The sequence below is a fragment of the Leptonotus elevatus genome, chromosome 2, assembly GCF_054856555.1.
Source record: "Leptonotus elevatus isolate MCC_2025b chromosome 2, RoL_Lele_1.0, whole genome shotgun sequence".
NCBI classification, from domain to species: Eukaryota; Metazoa; Chordata; class Actinopteri; order Syngnathiformes; family Syngnathidae; genus Leptonotus; species Leptonotus elevatus.
This window is the reverse complement of record NC_141240.1, coordinates 4,716,649-4,735,890: the sequence shown is the minus strand read 5'-3', so window position 1 is coordinate 4,735,890 and position 19,242 is coordinate 4,716,649. Positions and strand designations below refer to the sequence as shown.

The 19,242-nt window shown below is 40.8% G+C and overlaps 1 protein-coding gene across 1 annotated transcript; it reads right to left on the bottom strand.

The window, feature by feature from the left end:
• Window positions 1–49: 49 nt before the first annotated feature.
• Window positions 50–15,631, bottom strand: ipo5 (importin 5). The gene is made up of 26 exons (XM_086069990.1): window positions 15,464–15,631; window positions 12,791–12,871; window positions 12,297–12,489; window positions 12,092–12,194; window positions 11,831–11,927; window positions 11,649–11,753; window positions 9,772–9,894; window positions 9,562–9,682; window positions 9,362–9,449; window positions 9,186–9,292; window positions 8,979–9,103; window positions 8,818–8,907; window positions 8,571–8,744; window positions 8,270–8,488; window positions 8,114–8,197; window positions 7,901–8,033; window positions 7,475–7,596; window positions 5,851–5,947; window positions 5,565–5,737; window positions 2,566–2,677; window positions 2,427–2,482; window positions 2,236–2,358; window positions 1,941–2,160; window positions 1,624–1,852; window positions 1,034–1,175; window positions 50–944 (listed from the first exon to the last, which is right to left on the bottom strand). Exons 1-26 carry the CDS (start codon window positions 15,539–15,541, stop codon window positions 858–860), a joined length of 3,282 nt encoding a protein of 1,093 aa, XP_085926116.1. The 5' UTR covers window positions 15,542–15,631; the 3' UTR covers window positions 50–857.
• Between the last annotated feature and the right edge of the window lie 3,611 nt (window positions 15,632–19,242).

The following is a 19,242-nucleotide window of genomic DNA, read 5'->3' as shown; positions in this document are numbered from 1 at the left end:
TAAAATATGTATACGAGCCCAGCTCCATCAAGTAAAGTTCATATAAGCATTTTCAGAATTCTCAATAGGATTTTATTGTACGGTAGGTAGTTTGTGAAATGTTATCACATACCTGCAGCGCTGTAAAGGGTTACACACCATAATAGCAAAGAGTACGGTAGCACACACAGATACTCTACAAGCAGTTAGACTTCAACTGGGTTGGCAGCGACCAAATGACAAGTTGAGCTTTTTTTTTTCTCCTCCCCTTACCAATGATACCTAAAGTGGTGCTTTGACATTCAGAAAAAATAAACCCTACTTACTCATTTGAAAAAAGTAAATTCACTATGTTCACTAGAGTTAGCCACTTATAACATGCCTTTACTTTGGAAACATCCCCTCTGACAGAGGTTATCCCCCCAAGGTAACTAGGAACCAAAAAAGGGGGCTCGAAAAAAGAAGAAAAAAATTCACAGGAGACAGGCAGTGACCGCCCAGTGTGCATGTTCAACTCACTGAGCTCTGCAGTCCAATAGAGTCCCTGTTCCACGCTACCCCCCCCCCCCCTCCTCCTCTGATCCTTATTTGTGATGGGCAATATGTCTCTCTGGGCAGAGGCAAGTCACACTTGAGGGAATGGTTGGAAACAAACATCTAGCTAAAGGAGATGAGACAGTCAGTCCTTGATGTCAGGGTCCTCCATTTTTGCTCAGTCAATTGAGTGCAGTGCGTATAATAGAATTGGGGGGGGGGGGTGTTCAGGAGGGTAAAGCCAGCTTCCTACACCCTGCAGATCAAGGAGTGTGTATGTATGTGTCGGGGGAAGAGTCAACTTTTCTTCAGGGACTAAGGGTGGGGAAGTCTGACCCGGAGGCTCACGCGGCATTCAGTAACTCTTGTATGGCTTTCTGTTGAGTCTCATTTAGCGTCGCTATGCACTGGGACCACAATCCTCCCGACACCTAGGACGGCAAAAACAATCTGTGATTGTCACGCAGCAAAAGGCCAGCGAGTTCACTCAGCCATGTGACAGCTCAGATGCGGAGTTCACCTGTACTTGACGAACCACGTTTGCCAGACGTTTACTGCAAGCGTCTTCGCTCTTCACAGACTCGTTTGCTACCGCGTCGGCAATGATGACGAAGAGTTTGGGCAGGTTGGAGTTGTCGGGTCCGAGGACAACAGGGTTGTTACTGCGGAAACAAGGTGGGACGTTTAAGAGAAAAGCATCACTTCAGGTCGTCTTCCCCCCCCACCCCAATTGCTATGGAGGACCAAAACTGTCAAAATAAAAAATAAATGACTAAATAAATAAATGAATAAGTGAAAATAAAAACAGATAAAAATGTAATTCAAAAATACAAATAAATGAAATTTATTATTTTATATTTAGTTTCACTTTTATTAATGAATCTAAAAAAACTAAATGGAAATTAAAACTATAATATATTATATATAGATAATATATATATATATATATATATATATTATTACAGTTTTTATTTCCATTTATATTTATTTTGTATTTAATTTTTTTATTATATTTTTTATATCAGTTTGTCTTTTCACTTTTATTTATAATTTTGGTCCTCCATAATTTCTGCATTACTCAAGAGAAGTACAGATTGAATGTCATCCTACCTTTCAATTAGATCACATAAGAAGTCAAAAGTGTGGACTGCCTCCTCTTTATCTTCATTGAGAGGTAACCAGCTGATCCAGTGGGGAAGAATTTCATTGACATTGGCGCACTCGGGCCGGAATCTCATGACCTTGCCAACTGCCGAGATGCAGTTTTCTGTCGCGTTGACGTTCTCCTTTGAGCGGGAATCGGCTGCCTGGATCACTCTGACCAGTAAGGGGATGGCCTCTGGAGCACAAATCAGTAAACATGTGACATATACATACACATAAATATAAATAACAACAATACAGGTTGGCAAGCGTGTCAGTAATACCTGTGCAGAACGGCCGGTAGTTCTCTCCTCCATATTGCGCCATGACACCAACACCATAGGCCGCTGCCTGTCGAACTTCGGGGCTGGAGTCGCACAGAGACTGCAACATGGGCCGCAGGAAGTACTCTGCATACTTGAAGGAGGACGGGCTGCAGTGCTCCACCACATCGTCAAAGATGCACAGCCCCCACTGTCTGTCAGCCCATGGCCTGTTTGGACACTAGAGGACAAAAATGCAGTCAGTTAATAGTGAGGAGGAGAAAGGCACAACGGATTCCTGGTGATGAACACCTACTATGAGCTGGACTATGAGCTGGAGAAGCTGTTCAAACCATGGGAGAACCTTTTCTTTGTAACTACTGAAAACAGAATGCAGGACGTCCGACACCTTAGTCAGGATGTACACGTCGTTCTCATCCTGACACATCAGAAGGGAAACATTAGGACTGCATTCGCCCCACAAAGTTTCATCCGATTAACATTTACCTCATCTTGCAAGGTTTCCTCCACCAGGTCATCATAGTCTTCATCCTGTCTCTTCGCTGGAAGGACAAGTGTGGCGTCAACATGAGAAACTTGCACAAGCACAATAATGGTGTCATCGTCGCCGCTTGTGAAGTCTCACCCTGCCTCAGCTCCTGGTTCTTAAAATGCTCCTCCAGTTTGCCTTTCAAAATGCCACCCAGCTCCTCAAAGTGCTCGTTGTTCAAACAGCCGTCACCCATCAGCTCGATGCACTACGTGAGAAGAAAGACACCGTTAGAATACTGGCAATCTATTCATACAGTTTGAATAATAATGTAGTTACACGCTAGTTTTTAATTTAATATTAATCAATTATTTTTTCAAGGTCCTCTTCCCATGAATGTTTCAACCAACACATGCAATAAATTAATCTATTAGAATAAACAGTACTAGATTTATTAATCATTTTGATCTTCTAGGTTATGCTTACACTAAAATAAAGCCAAATGAATCATGAATATGACAATCTATTTTATCTACTTCTAAGCGTTCACTACAACTAGACAAAATTCTACCAAACAAGTGTGATGTAAACAAATCAGTCAGTCAAAACGGGTTAAGACAGCAATTTTGCAAAGAAATGGGCCTAATTTATTTTCAATTATTCATGTTTTGTGAAACCGATGTGTAAACACGTGGACTAAGCAATTAATCTATTCTCAACACTATATAAATACTAATTATAATCGGCCGATTATTGCCCTTCAAACATCTGCCAAAACAATCGGCCAATTATTTCCCCCTTAAAACGTTATAATAGAAGAAAACCGAAGTTTCCAGCGCTGTGAAAGTACCCTGAATGCACCATTAGCACTAGCAAGTGCGTAGCATATGTTATTCTGTTGGCCCTAAGCGTTCTTGACGCCATTTAATGACAACCCAGTTGGAGTTAACTGTGAAACTAAACATACAACAATAAGAATAACATTCACTCTATTTTAAATACGAAACATACTTCGTTTTTATAACATTGCAAGCCTAGCGCTAATGCTTAAAGTGAAGGGAGGATTCCATTCAAATGCTAATCAGAAATTAGCATGGACTTCGGGAGTGTTTTTCCCTCAAACAACGAATATCCACACACAAATGCTGTGGGAACACATACCCACAGGCAAAGGCACAAATTATTCCCAATGTGTGAAAAACGAGTTATTTTAATGGAATTCAATTGCAACTTTCTTCTGTGCTAACTTTAAGCGTACACGCCATGGATGCACGACCCTACACTGTACCCAAGAGGCCAAAACGCACAGGAAAAGTCAGTATTTGTTCTTACGGGTTTTTTTTCAGTTGCTATGTTTGAGTATATTCTATTCTTATTTCACGCTCTTATTTTTATTAGGTATGGGCGAGTACCAATACGGGATTGGGCTAATACCGGACATATTTCATGCCATTTGTACTCGCGACGGGAATCGATACTGGTATCGGTCCCCGCTCTTGTGGCCGTTCTTTGGTCAGGAACTAAAGGCTGAAATAGTTATTTTGCATTTATTGACCGCCACAGATACCTCGAGTACTTGTTTATTTAAAGCTTTAGCGTATTGGATGCAAGGGCTACTTTTGATTTAGCCACTTAACGTCACCAATGTAATGGAAGGAAGAAGAAGCAGATTTTACTTATTTGATTCAAGCAGCAAGAACGAAGGTATTCAAAATAAATCAAAGGGGCGAGCGGAATTCGGAAATGGCGACGACGACGAACAAGGTTTCCGTAGATGAACCTGCGGAAAGATCATTACTGGAGAGAGTGAGCGCCCCTCGGCAAACGAGACAGAGGGTGCGGCAGATTCACGGGAGTCCAGCCAACCCGAAGCTGCGGGACAGCGAGCAGGTGGTGGTGGCTCTGCCGACCCATCCGCCCCGCGGGGCCGCCGCCACGGTCCCCTCTCGCCCCACGTCCACTCAACCTGGTCCAGGCTGGGCCGCGGCTGGCGTGGGGTAAGTTTCCGCATTTGCGCCCAAGGCGCCATGCCATGAATGGAGCGAACGACACGAGACGTGAATATGTTGTATACGTTTCAACTGGCTCCCGATTTAAGATGTGTCCTGTATAGGGCAATACTCCAGTAGATAATGTGTTTCGTGTCTGCAGATTCCTCAAAAGCTTCTTTTTCTTTTTTTATCTGTAAAGCGAAGTGATGAAACGCATTAAAAAACTAGCCTATTTAATCTGCCTTATTGCTAGTCAACTGTTCCAAATTCATAAATGCAATCACTACCCTGGCGAATAATGTAAGTGTACAATTTGAAAAAAGTTACCTGATTAAAAAAAATGTAACTTGTTTTTCATTAAGTGAAAATGTTGTGTACATTAAATTACTCTTTATCCAAGCAAAAATATATTTTAGTCGAGAACTTCAGTACTCAAAATTCTCAGTCGAGTATTCTATATACTTAAATACTCGTTAGTTGCAGCCCTGCTGTATTCCTTAAAAGCAACCACAAGTACAACTACATATTTTGATTGGGACGTTTTTTCCCCTGGCCACTGGATTATTTGTTTTGTTTTATTTATCTATTTTTTTAAAATTCATTTTATTGTGTGCTCTATGCAAAATAACTTTTATGAGCAAATTGAAAGAACATAATTGCTATTAATTTCAAGCATTTTTAAGGCAATTTGCTATAATTGGGATATAGGTCTTTTTACTTTTAAAGAAGCGGTCATTGTTTTGTTGGGGGGGGGGTATGTATCGTAAGTACTAATGGTATCAGCACTTGGTAGCGGTGAGTACTGAAGATTTGAGTATCTGTATTAAAAAAAATGGTATCGAACAGCCCTAATTTTTATTTTGGCATTGTCCTTTCAAGTTCTATAAAGTTGATATTTCAAGGATTCAAAGACTTTTTCAAAATCCAACCGGCTTGGTTCAAAATGACCACAGTATGTTTCCGTAAGCCCATCTATGGGATTTCCAATTAAGTTAGCATTGAGCTAGCAGACTTTTTCAGCTAATGTTAATGGACATGATGCTATCATGCAAAAGGGTTGTTGTAAATGTTCACTCAAACACTTTGCCTCATTTGGAGACCCGCTTACTATCTGCCACAAGCAACATCTGTTGCAATGAAATGTCTCAGGTGAGGCTTTATTACCTTGGCAAAAGAATGCATGATTTCTGACAGGACGTCCGAGTCCGGTTCCGTCCCGATCGCCTTGATGAGGGCGTCGCACATAAACAGCCACATCTGGGTGAGGTACTCCGGCCCCCGAACCCGTGCGCACTCCAACAGCAGGGGCATGGACTCTGCGGCTGCCACTCGCACACGTGATACAGTTAAGGAAATCCTTCTTTAGCAAGCATTCCTGTTTTTGAGAGAACAGCTTTTCTTTGCAAACTATCCAAACTATGTCAGTTCTTCAAGTCAACAACAAGGATATCATCATGGAAGTAGAACTTTAGTAAAGGAACCATCAGCTTCACTACTTGTTCAGTGTACTCCACAAAACCTTCCTTCAGCTCTTTGGCATAACACACCTGCAACACAAATATTAGCTTATCAGTGGTGACATTTCGGGTGGCTTGTTGTACATTGACATGTCACATTACAAAAAAATTGTACTTCATTGTTTTTAAGTAGTAGAAGGAAAACAACGGTTTTCAACTAAAAATCTAAAAAAAAAAGTAATGTGCTTAATAGGGCTCGACTATTAACCGAAATGTTATTGTGATTTCGATTTTGGCTTCTCTCGATCATAAAAACATAACGATTGAAGAAAAACAATGTGTTCCCTACATTGTGAAAGTACCCTGAATGCACCATGTTGCTTGTAGCAAGCCCGGAGCGAATCAGTGTGATTCTGCTGTACCAAAGCGTCCTTTAAGCCGTTTAATGACACTACAGTTTGAGTTAAAGGGACAGTAACTGTGAAAAATCTACTTTTAGCCATGTTAAAAAGCTAATTCCTCACCAAAGTGGTGTTTTCCTCCATTTGAACCTCCAAGAAAAATTCTAGGTCATTCTGCTCTCCAAGCACCAGCCCCTCCCAACCTGAGAAAACAAGTGGGTACTCACCATGATGTCATCAGGTGAGGACCCACCCTCGCACCGCCTATGCGGACTAAACACACGCCCACTTTCTCTGAGGCCTCCATGCTCACAGGATAGTGATACAAGTAGCCTTTATTATCAATAAACATTCTGTTCAAATAAATTCAAAGTAATCAATTATCCTTCACATTTGCAATGCCAAAGTGCAATGACAATTGGCCGACTTAAATTCACAGAAAGATCGGCTGACATGTGTAAACTACAAGTAAAATTTCTGCACTGTTAAACCTAACTGAATGTATGGTGTAGTGGTTAGCGCGCTCACCCTGTAAGCAGAAGGTACCGGGTTTGCGTCCATCTCAGGGTTTTATTTTCCTCCCTCCTTCCCCTCCACTATGATTTATTGCGGCAAAGGAGCCATTTTGTTTCAAATGTTTATTGAATAATTGAACATCCATCCAATTTCCACATTTAAAGAAGACACGGTTGGGGCACAGCAACCACACGGGGAGAGGCAGGCTTACACTGAACTTGGGCGTATTACTTCCACGTTAGAAAAATAGCCATTCAAAATACCTAATATTTCCTAAAAAAAAATTACATCGCCATGGTGTCAAAGGTAAGATTGAATCATTATATGCCTATAGTTAACTGTGGAAAGGCTTAGAATAACAAGATTCATCCACTAATTGTAAAACAATGACTGATATCCCATTTTGGTGATGAATGACGGAAGATTGACGGATGCCCACCTGGAATGACGGTTCGGCTTGAAATATTAATGGATTGACGATGACAGAAGTGTGTCCTGTCTGTTGACGATTGCCGAATGACGGACGCTCAAAATTCATTGGCGCCTCCACCTCAGCTATTATGTTTCACTTCACTAAATATGAGCCATTTTGTTAGTCTGTCATATGAAATACCTATAATAATTTTTTTCTTGCGGGTGTAATGTGACAAAATGTGAAAAAGTTCCATTTGCAAGTCGGCATCCTGCAGCTGACGCTTACCAGCATTTGGCAAGCAGTGGACTTTTCCTCCAGGCCGGCGGTCTTGATGCCAAAACTCTGCTGGTCTCCAAGGTTGACAAACTCCCAGCCGTCGTCCTCTGATATATTCTCCATATCCTGGGCTACAAAAATGTTGCAACAAGCTCTTTTTGCCATCGTTTTCAACAAGTTTGTTAATAATGATGAAACTGTTATATTCTAACGCCAATTGCTGCAAAACTGAAACAGATAAAAAAAATTCCCTGATGAAAGAAAAATACTTTCATCTTTATTTTGGTCGGTTCCATGGTTTTACAGCTATAGCCTTGCAAAATCAGTCAAAAGCCAGTAAAACAGCCGGGAGCGAAAGGGATTGCTTCAGTGAAAATGGCTGGGAGTCAAAGAGTTAATATAAAAGCCGATGGCATGAGCACAAAAGCGACTTACTGTCAAGCAGAGCCACCTCGGGTTTGATGGAGGCGGTCTTCAATAAGGGGCCCATCACCACTGGGAGGTACTGCTGAAATTCCTTCCCCAGGATCTTGCACATCCTGGCCCAGGCTGAGATCATGTATGAGATCTTTATCCAAAGAACAAAAAAATAAGTTGCCAACCCGCGGACGCCTTGAAAGTGTTTCAAGTACTGCCTAGCCTTCTCACCTGCGGATCATCATCTTCTAGGTCATTGAAGTCGGTCTGGGTTTTGAGAAGCAGCTGCATGACAGCATATGCATCTGGCATGAACTAAGAAAAAAGAAAAGATTGGTTTGGAACATAGGAATGAGCGCACAGGCATCAACAACTCCTTGGATGTACCTTCTCCTTGCCGACGGCGAGACCGATGAGGCTGATGCACTCTATGGTCTTGCCCCGAAGCAGCCGCAGCTCCTTCTGCACGGCAATTTCCACGATATGTTTGAGCGAGGGCATGAAGGAGTCGTAGTATGGCACAAACTTCTCCTCTGCAGTATCCGCCACAGACGCAATGGAAGTCACCACTTGCTCCAGGACCAGTTTGGTGCCCTTCTGGAATAACTAAGGAGGAGAGAGAAAGAACGCTGAAGAACTCAAAACCGAGCAGCGACTTGAGTGATAAAAGATGTGCGATGATTTCTACCTCTTGCAACTTGGCGACCATGATGACATGGAGGTGCTTCACCAAGCTGTCCAAATAAGGGATGAGCAGAGATTTGGGGCAGTCTTCTGTGAAATTGATGAGCGCAGCGGCGGCGTGTGCCTGCACTCGGGGGTTGCTCTGGTCATTCATGGTCTGAAGCAGCGCGGGGATCACCTGCAAGGAAGGAAGGTCGTCGTCCACAGACGGAACCTCTCCATTGGTCTGGCCCACTTGAATTTGACTTTACCTTATCATGGAACTTCTTTTGGAAAGTCGGTGCAAAATCTGTAGCCATTTGTCCAATGGCGTTGCAGGCAGCGTAGCGCACCCTCGGATGCTGAGGAGGATTTATTTTTGGTCGGTTTACCCCAGTTAAACAGCAACATCATTCAAATTGAAAGGACTTACCGGGTCTGCGCAAAAGTGCAGCACTGAGATGACCGTCTCATTAAGGATGGCCTCCATTTGTTGGTGGCAGCCTTCGCCAATGGCCGACAGCGCCATAAGCCCAGCGTGGCGGTACTTCCAGTCAGCTAGGAACCAACTCTAGCTTTATTTCAGCTTCATTGAATTGCAGTTGATATAGTTGCTGCCCGCCGTTGGACAGTTACTCACTGTTCTGCAGCATCTGCCTGATGTGCTGCTTGATCAGAGGCAAAATGACCTTTCCTCCCAGACCACAGGCGATTCTGTCTAGAGCACTTTCTCCTGCTACTGCATTGCTGTTAGGTGACAGAACAAGGTGACAACGCTGCTCGGATGTTTTGAGTTTGCCAGAAACATTACACTACCTGTCAAAATCATCATCTTCCAGCTCGTCCGCCATGGCCCAGTCCTCATCCTCTTCTAGGTCCACCATCATAGCCAACATCTGAGGCACTAGACATACAGACCAACTCCTAATGAACGGGTATTCTGAATAATATCTTCAGGTATAAACGGATTAGTAACAAATCTGAGGGCCACGCCACAATCATAAAGGATTACTCACCACTCTGAGCCACAATGGCGGTGTGTTTCCTCAACATGGCTGCTGCAGTCTCTGATAAGGTGACGATGACTTCCAAAGCTAACTGTCTCTGCATGTTGGGCAAGTTGCTATCTGCGCAGAGCTGAAGAAGCACGGCAAGTGTTGACATCAAAAGCAGAGCATGGTGTGCAGTGCAAAACTCATGTTGCATGGATTGGATTCCCACCTCACCTTCAGGCAGAGTTGCAGAGTGGCCTCCAAGTTTGGTCGCAGATATTTCGGTGCGGTGTCGGCAATTTCTACCAAAGACTTGAGGACAGAGTCGTCTCCCTGGTAGCAGGACTCATTCACTGCCTGATCAGAGCCAGAAATGGCAGGTGTTAACCATGCAAATTCTGGTGATTATACACCAGTACATCCAGTAGTATTAATTTTGTCAACAAAAATAAATTTTGTCAACACATTTTTCACCGGACTAAAACTAGACTAGACTAAAACCCTCATTAATAAACAATAACTGGGACTAAATCAGTATGCATTTTTGTCAACTAATGAAGAGACTAAAATGTACTTAAAAACTGGACAAAAATGTATGGACATTTTAGTTCATGAACAAAAACGGCGAAAATTATATGATTTTGTAAAATCTTGTCTCTGCTAATCTGTCACACTGACACACCCTTTCAAATCTGCAGCGAGCGAGTGCAACCTGCACAAACACATGGGAAAGAGAAAGACAGGAGGTGGATTCACACTGAAAGGTTAAAGAAAAAAGTAAATTATAGTTATAACTTCGTAACATTAATCCAACGACTAACGTTCCCACAATAATGTTAATTCGACCGCCAACTACAAATAATTTCTGTACTACAAAGCGCACCCGACTATAAGACGCGCTAAAAAACTACTACAAATGTCGTGTTATCAAAATTTTTTGTTTAATATCATAATAGGTCATTATACGCCATTTGTTTTTCTAAATGACTATTGAAAGTGACACTGTTGCCATTTTTGGACAACCCGGGATGCCGTATTACCGTTTTACCGTCCAACCCTAATGTAAGCTATTTATTTATCAATAAGTTTGGTGTTTTAAGAACAGATTTGTGTTTAAGTGCACTTATCTATCGAAGATGGGGGTAAAATCACTTTGCCATTTTAATGAATTATAACCAATGGTCCATCTGCTCGCTTATGTTACAGTACATTATCAAATCACTAAACTTCCACCCTCCGTTCTGCAAGTTTGTTCAGTATCAGTGGTCGGAAGTTCTCGAAAAACAGCAAATGTTAAATATTCACTGAGATTTTATACTGCACGAAAGCTTAAACGATAAACAACAAATCCTTTGGTGTCAAAAGACTTTTGTACAGTATTGGATATTTCTGGGGGTTGCTTATAAAAGTAAAGGTGTAAAGTGTTAACTTTTCATCTTCTTGCTTGGTACGGTCACCTGAATTGTAGACTTAATAATAAACTTTCCAGGGTTGTGTGGAAGATAATTGGCAAACCTTAGAAGCCTCTGATTCAACTCTTCACAGACAGGACGAGGAAAAAGGATTGCTCTCATCCTCTAATCAGCTATTTGAGTCTCTAAATTGTGGGAGGCGCTACAGAGTCCATCTGGCAACGAAGAAGAATGTATTTAGGAAATCCTTTGTCCCTAGTGCTATTAGCATTCTCAACTCTGCAAAGTGACTGATAGGATGCAGACCACAACTATGATATGAACTGCTCATTATTTGTGTATTTTTTTTTTGTGTTCATGTTTAATACTACTGTTTGGTGAGCCGAAGAAAAATCCATCTTTCTAGTGGACAATAAAAAAATTATTCTATTCTATATATAAAATTATTATTAGTGTTTAACCATGTTAAGTTTTTTTTCTTCAATTCCTATTAAGTGTTGAAAAATGTTCAAATGGCATTTTTTTTTTATTATCAATGGAAGGCTAATCTTATATTTTTAAAAATTTAATTAATATAAATAATACAAATTTGAAGTTATTTAGCTACGAACTCTTATTCCCCTTCTTTTTACTGATGTTAAATGTTGGTATCATGAGAGTTGAACAGATTTGTGAAGGAAAAATGGTCAAGAGCCTTACCTGCAGGATACCTGGCAGTAAGTCGGCGAAATGCTTGAGCAGAGCTGAATTGCTTTCATTGGACAGGACAAAAGAGGATGCAGCCCGGGCGGCCAGTGTGCGGATCTGAAGGACGATGAATGCATAAGGAACGTTGAGTGTCAACTGACTGCTAGCTGACCTCAACTTTGGGCACATGTTACCTGAGGGTTTGCTTGGTCCTGCATGCACTGAACAAGCATGCGCTTGATAACATCCATGTAATGCTGCTGCTGGTTGCCAAAGATTCCTGGGAAGTTCCTGGAACCAAGCAAGGCAAAACTTTTAGAGTCACCAAATATCTTAAGGAAACCCACCCAAGACAAGGTCTCCCAATTTAGAATCCTTTCAAATCATGGTCATCAATATCACAGCTGACCTCACAAGACTGCCGCCGTCAATACACTGAATATAAATAATCTCACCAGAATATGTGCAGGGCAGCCTCTCGCAGGCCAACGTTGTCCGAGTTGACAGAGTCAAATAGGAACTTAAGTACCTCTGGCCACTGGTTGTTCCCATCATCATCTAGATTACAAATAAATACATATTATCATTCTAAACCCTGTTGTGTAAAATTAACTTCTCATATGACTTTTTAACTTAAGACAGGAAGTGTTCAAATATTACCGATAAGGTTGCGTGAGAGCTCTGCAGCGATGTCGCAGACCTTCTTGCGGATGTTTACTGAAGTCTCCTGTTGGATGCTGGTCAGAAGTTCGGTTTTGATGGCTGTCTGCATGTCAACTGTGAGGCCTGGGTAGATCTCTTCAAAGGAGGATGAGAGCAGCCGCCGCAGAAGCACTGCTGCCATCTGTCTGACCTGGTGAATGGAGAATAAAAATATAATAAACAATGAAAACATTTTTTTTACCCCAAATATTTGCCTAACCAACCCTTTTGCAATCTAAGCAAGTCACTCCTGGACTTCTCCCATTTCAAGACTAAAAATATCAGCTTCGAGGTAAAGCAGCTGGTTGACTCTGGATAAACAAGTTCCCCAATACCAAAGCTATGACTCATAGCAAGCAGTTGTCATGGCCAAAGAGAGAAGACTACATTTATAACCGAAATATTTCACACATGCATGCTGGATTCTCAGAAGTGTACAGATGTGCATGCACCTCCTCTGCAGCAGATGGATCTCGGATGGCCTGAAGCAGGAACGTGATCTTTGTCTGACCAGGGATGGTGTCATAGGTCTCCTGGAAATACAGAATGGACAGTGGTTACTGGTTAGAGAGAAACATGCCACTGCATGGGTCAAGTGACAATTCAGATTTATTTATTTTTTTGCCCCCAAGTGGCACATTTGGGATATGCACCACCACGGCAGCGTAACAACAAGCTTGGACATGTAGCAGGCTGCAGCTCAGCAACTGGATTTGTCATCAAGGATGAGACAAGTGAAGCATGCGCCACATGCTACATTTTATTTTAAGCTAATATTTTTATGTAAAAATAAAATGCTAAACTCACACCCTTTCTTCCAATCAAGAACAGTTAAAGTGGCCACAGTGTCCCGCAAGTGTGCCATAATAGAGTAAATATGTTAAAGTTAAACTGAAGTTAGCAATGTTAAAATCATCGCAACTGATACTTCCAGAATCTCCTCAAAATGCTGAGCCATGTGTTTGGATCTGCAGTGGCAGAACAAATGTACCTGGCTCAAACATACTATGGAAGACATGCTCTGTAAAATATACCAGATGCATTGTGCCAGCCGTGGGTCTTGCAGCGACAATCACACAGACCAGACTGCAGATGTGGCGAGGCTATTTTTGCACTTAAAACTAATGAAAAACACAGTATGAATCAGAATAATATAAATCTTTGTTTAATATCAAACATACTTATTGTACTTATTTTACTGAAATGTAAAATAAGACTTAGTTCAAAGTTCAAAAGCAATTAAATAAATGTTTTGTTTGTTTATTTGCTTGCTTGCAAATTGTTTGATTGAACCTTTTGGGGGGGGGGGGGGGGGGAATGGCATATACAGAATTCTGCCACCCCCGCCTCAGTTTGGGCCAGAACAAAACCGGGCATTAAATGGGAATTGGGTAGTCGGATCTATAGTGTAAATCAAGCTTTAGAGTCCACATTTTACATTTCATTGCTTTATGAAACATAAAAAGTTAAAGTGATGAAGCCAGTTTTTATTTTTTTATTGTTGTGATCTGGCTTGTGTTTACATCACACTTGTTTGGCAGAATTGTGCCAGGTTATCGTAGTAAACGCTTAAAAACTGCAAATCAAAGTGTTTAGTAAGTTAATAAGTATAATTTTAGCTTTAGTCTTATTATGGGCCACTTGCCTTTATTTCCACACAAGCCTAACCTATAAGATGCACAGAGCAGAATTCTAACCCGGGCCGTGACCCCGCACTTTTGGGGCGACCACTTTAACTAATAGGGTACAAGGTAGTTCTCACACATTTCACGGCAAAATAGCGGTAAGTGGCGAGTTGCTAGTCACGGCAAAATATTCACTTAGTATATTATTAGTTCTTGCTATTTATTGCAATACATATTTATTTATTGCTTGTGTTTGTTAGAAATAGATGGGAAGAAGACCTTAACAACAAAACCCCAATGATCTTTCACATTGAAAAACATTAACATACTGTATGGCCAATGCCTCTGAGAAAAATTGAATAAATCAAGCACCCTGAATTTCTGCAAACTGAACACGTTTATGTGGCTAGCACTTCCATTGTAAAGTCATTACAGTACATGACATTAAAAAGGGCCACTGACGACTCACACGGTACATAATATGCTAATGACTTGCTAAGTTTAATTGATTACAAGTTGCCATTACGTGTGAATCAAATGAAAGCGTAATCCGATGATCTTAGTAGGATCGAGGCAGAGAGCTCGCATTTTAAATACGTCGAGTGCTGACTGCTACTGATTGTTGTTAAGTCCCAAATATCTCGAAGAAAAACTTGTACAGGGTCCAGGACAACACTCGTAGTAACAAAGCTTTGGCGCGACAAGTGGGTCGTCATTGTGCAGTAAAGTAAAGACGACAGCTCGACTCAAACCAAACATGCCAGTCGATATATCGTAAACACGACAGGTGGGTGATTTGAGAAGGCTCCTGATTACGCGGAACAGAGTGCTTCTGGGTAACATTAAACAAGTACTATGTATGCAGCAATCACACACTTTCGAACACGTCAATGGATATCTAGTAATGTTGTTTAGATAGCTTGATCCTTGCTGCCGCAACATTTCTTTTTCTTTTTAATCAATAACGCTATTTGAAAAGTACAAGACAAAAATAATCAGATGACCCTTACAGTCATTTAATAGTGCTAATGCCCAATGCTAGTTCACCGGCTAAATAAGTTAGCCACCGGGAAGTAGCTTGCGTTTTGTAGCGCCATGCTACTTCCTGTACACTAGAGTTAGCTAGACGCCTAGCTTCCATACTAGCTGGAGATTTTAGATGCTTCATCGCCACCGGGACATTTTACACCAAATCTAAGCGACTGGCAACGACACGAAGCCATTTATGTGTGTGCAACTCTGAGAATGTCAAGAAGACTGTTCAGTTTCTGAGCATACTCGCGTCCTCAAAACTACGCACCACGGTCCAGCAGGTTAGCATTGTAGTGTTAGCTGACCACTGCCCAACGCTGGCTCACATTGCACGTGGGCTACCGAATCTGATGCGCGGCTACACATAGCACTAGCAGGGCGGTTAGCTTTGACTACAGCAGACACGCCAATTGGCTCCAATCTCCCACTTGTCAGGCATGAAAACTAATGGCACCAATGAATCCTTACCTCTGATTGTTTCCTGACATTGTTGTCAGGGCTCATCAGGTTAGCCAGCAAGAGGTAGAATTGCTGCTGTTCCGCCATTGCAGAGAGCCAAGAAGACCAGCCGGGTGGAGACGCGGCGACTTCAGCCCGGCAGTTCCAGGCAGCTCCAGTCGCACAATGGTTCGAGCCGCTTATTGGTTTAATTTAGTAACTCTTCTTAACACCCATTGGACAGAAGATAGCTCAAAGATGCACGCTATTGGCCCAAATTTTCTCCTGCTCGTCAATTGGACGGAGTCGTGAGTATCCCTTTCTCATTTGCGAATAAATGTAACAAATCGCGGGAAAAACGTTAAGAATATGAACAATAAAACATAAGCAACAAAGCTTCAATTGACAATCGCGACCTTACGCCACAAGTGAAAATGGCGGTCAACTCGGTGAAAGGAAGCTCGTCATCTCATTGAAATTTGAGGATTTTGATTTCAAAATGTGATGGAATGTCGTTTGACTACTATAACAATCTGCCTGGTTTGTATGCCACTCACAGGCAAAAGTAATACAATACGCTATTTGTTTTCACTGTGTAAAGGAATCATTTGCATTATTTCTTAAAAATCAGAAATGCACGAATGTTCGGAATTGTCATTTGTGTGTAATATATATATTTACTTTTAATAAGAGAGGCAGGTTTTTAAACTCAATATTTTTTTCAAACTAGGATATTCCATACAACATAAAACAAAACCTTAGTGCATGGTGGCAATCACAAATTATTCTGAGCATTTTATAGTTATTGTATTTAAAGAAAAGAAAATATCCAGTACTGTCATATTCTGTAACCGTAAAACCAAGACCTTACAATACAAACGTAAAAAGTAGTCAAATTTTAAAACGCGTCATCCCCCGCAATTTTTATTTTAGTTAATTTTTTACTGCTCAGTATTTACCGCTCTACATTCTGAGTGGATTTTAGTGTATCAACAGTTACTTTTTCTGCTTGTAATTGTACTGTTCTTTTATGCTGTTTTATGTATCCTTTGATGTTTTTCTTTTATCTAGATTATGGGTGTTTTTTATTTCCTGGTTAAATAAATGTTTTTGATTGATTGATTGATTGATTGATTGATTGATTGATTGATTGATCGATTTAATCGATTGATTGATCGATTGATTTGGGCGGTTCTTTATGACAGACAGCTTCATGGCAGCTTGAAACTCCGGTTGGATGTTTACAACTTTCTCCAGCAGATGGCAATCTAACTGAAAAGATTGCTCTTGAAGCCTGGCCCACCAACAAATGGATGTATTGGGCCACGGACCACCGACGTTGAGCCTTTACATTTACTTGTAAAAAAGGAAGTAGAAGTAAATTATTGTGCCTGCGCAAAAATAAGTAAACAAACAAACAAACAAACAAATAAATGAGAATAAATTCTCTGAAATGTAGGTCTACTTAAGTGCAAACAACAAGTACAACAGTTGTTGTTTTTTACTGTCAGGTACAGAATGTACATCCATTTTGATAACATCACAAAAAAAATGGAGAATAGTTCCACAAACATCGGAGCCCCAAAAATGACATGGGATTGTTTATTTCATTTGTGGCCACAATAAGACTCTTTAAAAAAAAAAAAAATCCTTGAAAAGTTGACTAATTTCCATAATTCCATTAAAAAAAGTCAAACTTTCATAGATTGTAGATTCAGGGCCCACAATTTAAGTGATTTGAAGTATATATTTGTTTAGCCCTGATGAAGACCCTGTGAGTTGAAACGTGTTGGCAACACGCAATTTTTGTTTTAGTTTGTTGGTAATATGTTTCCAATAACATTTCAGCAGCAGAGGGCCTCGACTCTTATTGTGCTTTTTTCATTCTAATTTTTTGCCCACCGAGTCTGAAGAGCACCTGCTGTCCAGCTTATTTTACTGCCACTACGCCCTACATGATTCTTTGATTCAAGGCAGCACTCTCTTCCCCCCCTTTTTTTTCATAATTTGTTTATTATTATTATTATTTTTTTTTTCATAATTTGGGCTTCCAGCTGATAAATACCCACAAAAACAGGATTTAAAAAAAAGTAGAATGCTGTGAACGAATCGCCATTTACACAAAAGGATAAATGAATGGTATTTTTAAAACAATATGTCAATCTTCAATAGTTGGTTGGGAATCCTTTTGCCTTAATCCCTGCCTCAATACGCCGTGGCATTGCCTGGGGGTCCTGGAAGCCCAGATTTTTTTTATGCTTGCAGACAAACGGACAAAACGAGGCTTGTACTAGCACAAAAATCAGGATGCACTTCTTCTTTTTTTTTTTTTTGCTTAACTAAGCGTAGCTGCGCCGTGATGCCTACCTACGAATATAGAACCTAAATAGTATGAATACTGAAATAAGTATGATCTATTAGCTCACCAATGTACTGAATCATTGTGAAATCTGAGCCTGTTTAAATTGAGCACAAAGCTGACATACTGGCAATGGCAAGAAGCCATGACTTATTCTGTTGATTATTGTACCTTCTGCCTGTCACTATACATCGCTAGCATAGTTGGATGAACCATGATATATTTGTAAATAATAATGCAAAGTAATTTACGGAAAAATGAAGTTAAACTGGATAGTTTAATTTCCCACGGCACACTGGTCAAGTCCACAGTGCTGTACAAATGAGCTTTTCCTCTCACTTTTCTGTTCCTACACACATGTAAATAAACATAAGGCTTCCTTCTGCAGCCCCATGTTAGATACTTTTCATATCAACGCATTTCCCAGAATTTCTCTCCAGTCAATTTGATTTATTATTTGTCTAACCATCTATTTATGTGTGTGTGTGTGTGTGACCTCTGCATGGGCAGGTACATTTTCAGCGTCTGCAGGGGTTTCATACTCCAACACTGCCAAGCTTGTTAAGGCATCTTGTTTTACGGAACAAGCTGCGTGTTTGAAGCATTTGAAGTCAATATTTCCTGGTGACATGCAGGCTTTCTACACAGTGGAGTGCTATGTGCTGCACAAGGCCGCCATTGAAGTTCATTATGTGAGGGGTGGGGCTATGGAGCAGGCTAACCACTGTGGGCTTCTTTTGCTGCTGGTTGTGGATTCATGTAGCTCTCTGGAGATTAATAAACCTAAATTATGCTTATAGGTGACAAATGTTTAACAGTGTCTGCCACGATGTCTGACGTATTATAGTGCTTGATTACACTCTCAGCAGAAATCTTTAATATGAGGCTGCATTCAAACAGAGCACATTTAGCCACATCTGATCAACATATTGCACACTTCAAAGTCAGGAAAGGGCAGACGCCCTGTTCTTATTTTGTGGCGATCATGGCGCTGTCCGAATAAATTTGAATTAAAATGAAAAATTCAAATTCAAATTCAGAATACAATATTAGGTACAACAGCACATTTTAATGATAGTCAATACAAGAGCTGGAGCTCTGTCCAATTATTAAAAAAAAAGAAAAAAAAAAGAAGAGGATATATTTAGCTTTGCCTAGCAAGAGAAATATTAGCAATATGCTTTGTGAACATCACACCACAGCCAAATTCAAAACTGCTAAATTCACAACTCTGTGTCAGTATAAACAGACCATTGTTATATTTATAAAGAAAAGATGTGGCACCACTGTATCCATTTAGAATTGTGTATATGTACTATGCAATGATCAGAAAATAATGTCCTTGCTAAGAGACACACAATACATGCAAATACCCCTCGTTCTTTATCTGCTAACTTCACAGCTACAGTATACCTTGCATCCCTGTGGTTTAAAATGACCGAATCAAGCA

Bases quoted from the DNA above. Each gene is read 5' to 3' on its own strand.
- ipo5 (XM_086069990.1), bottom strand. From the start codon at position 15,541: ATGGCGGAACAGCAGCAATTCTACCTCTTGCTGGCTAACCTGATGAGC. The intron at 1,853-1,940 runs GTATTACTGACA...TTTGTGCTCCAG, and splicing joins CTACCGGCCGTTCTGCACAG to AGGCCATCCCCTTACTGGTC. The intron at 945-1,033 runs GTGAACTCCGCA...TTGCCGTCCTAG, and splicing joins ACGTGGTTCGTCAAGTACAG to GTGTCGGGAGGATTGTGGTC.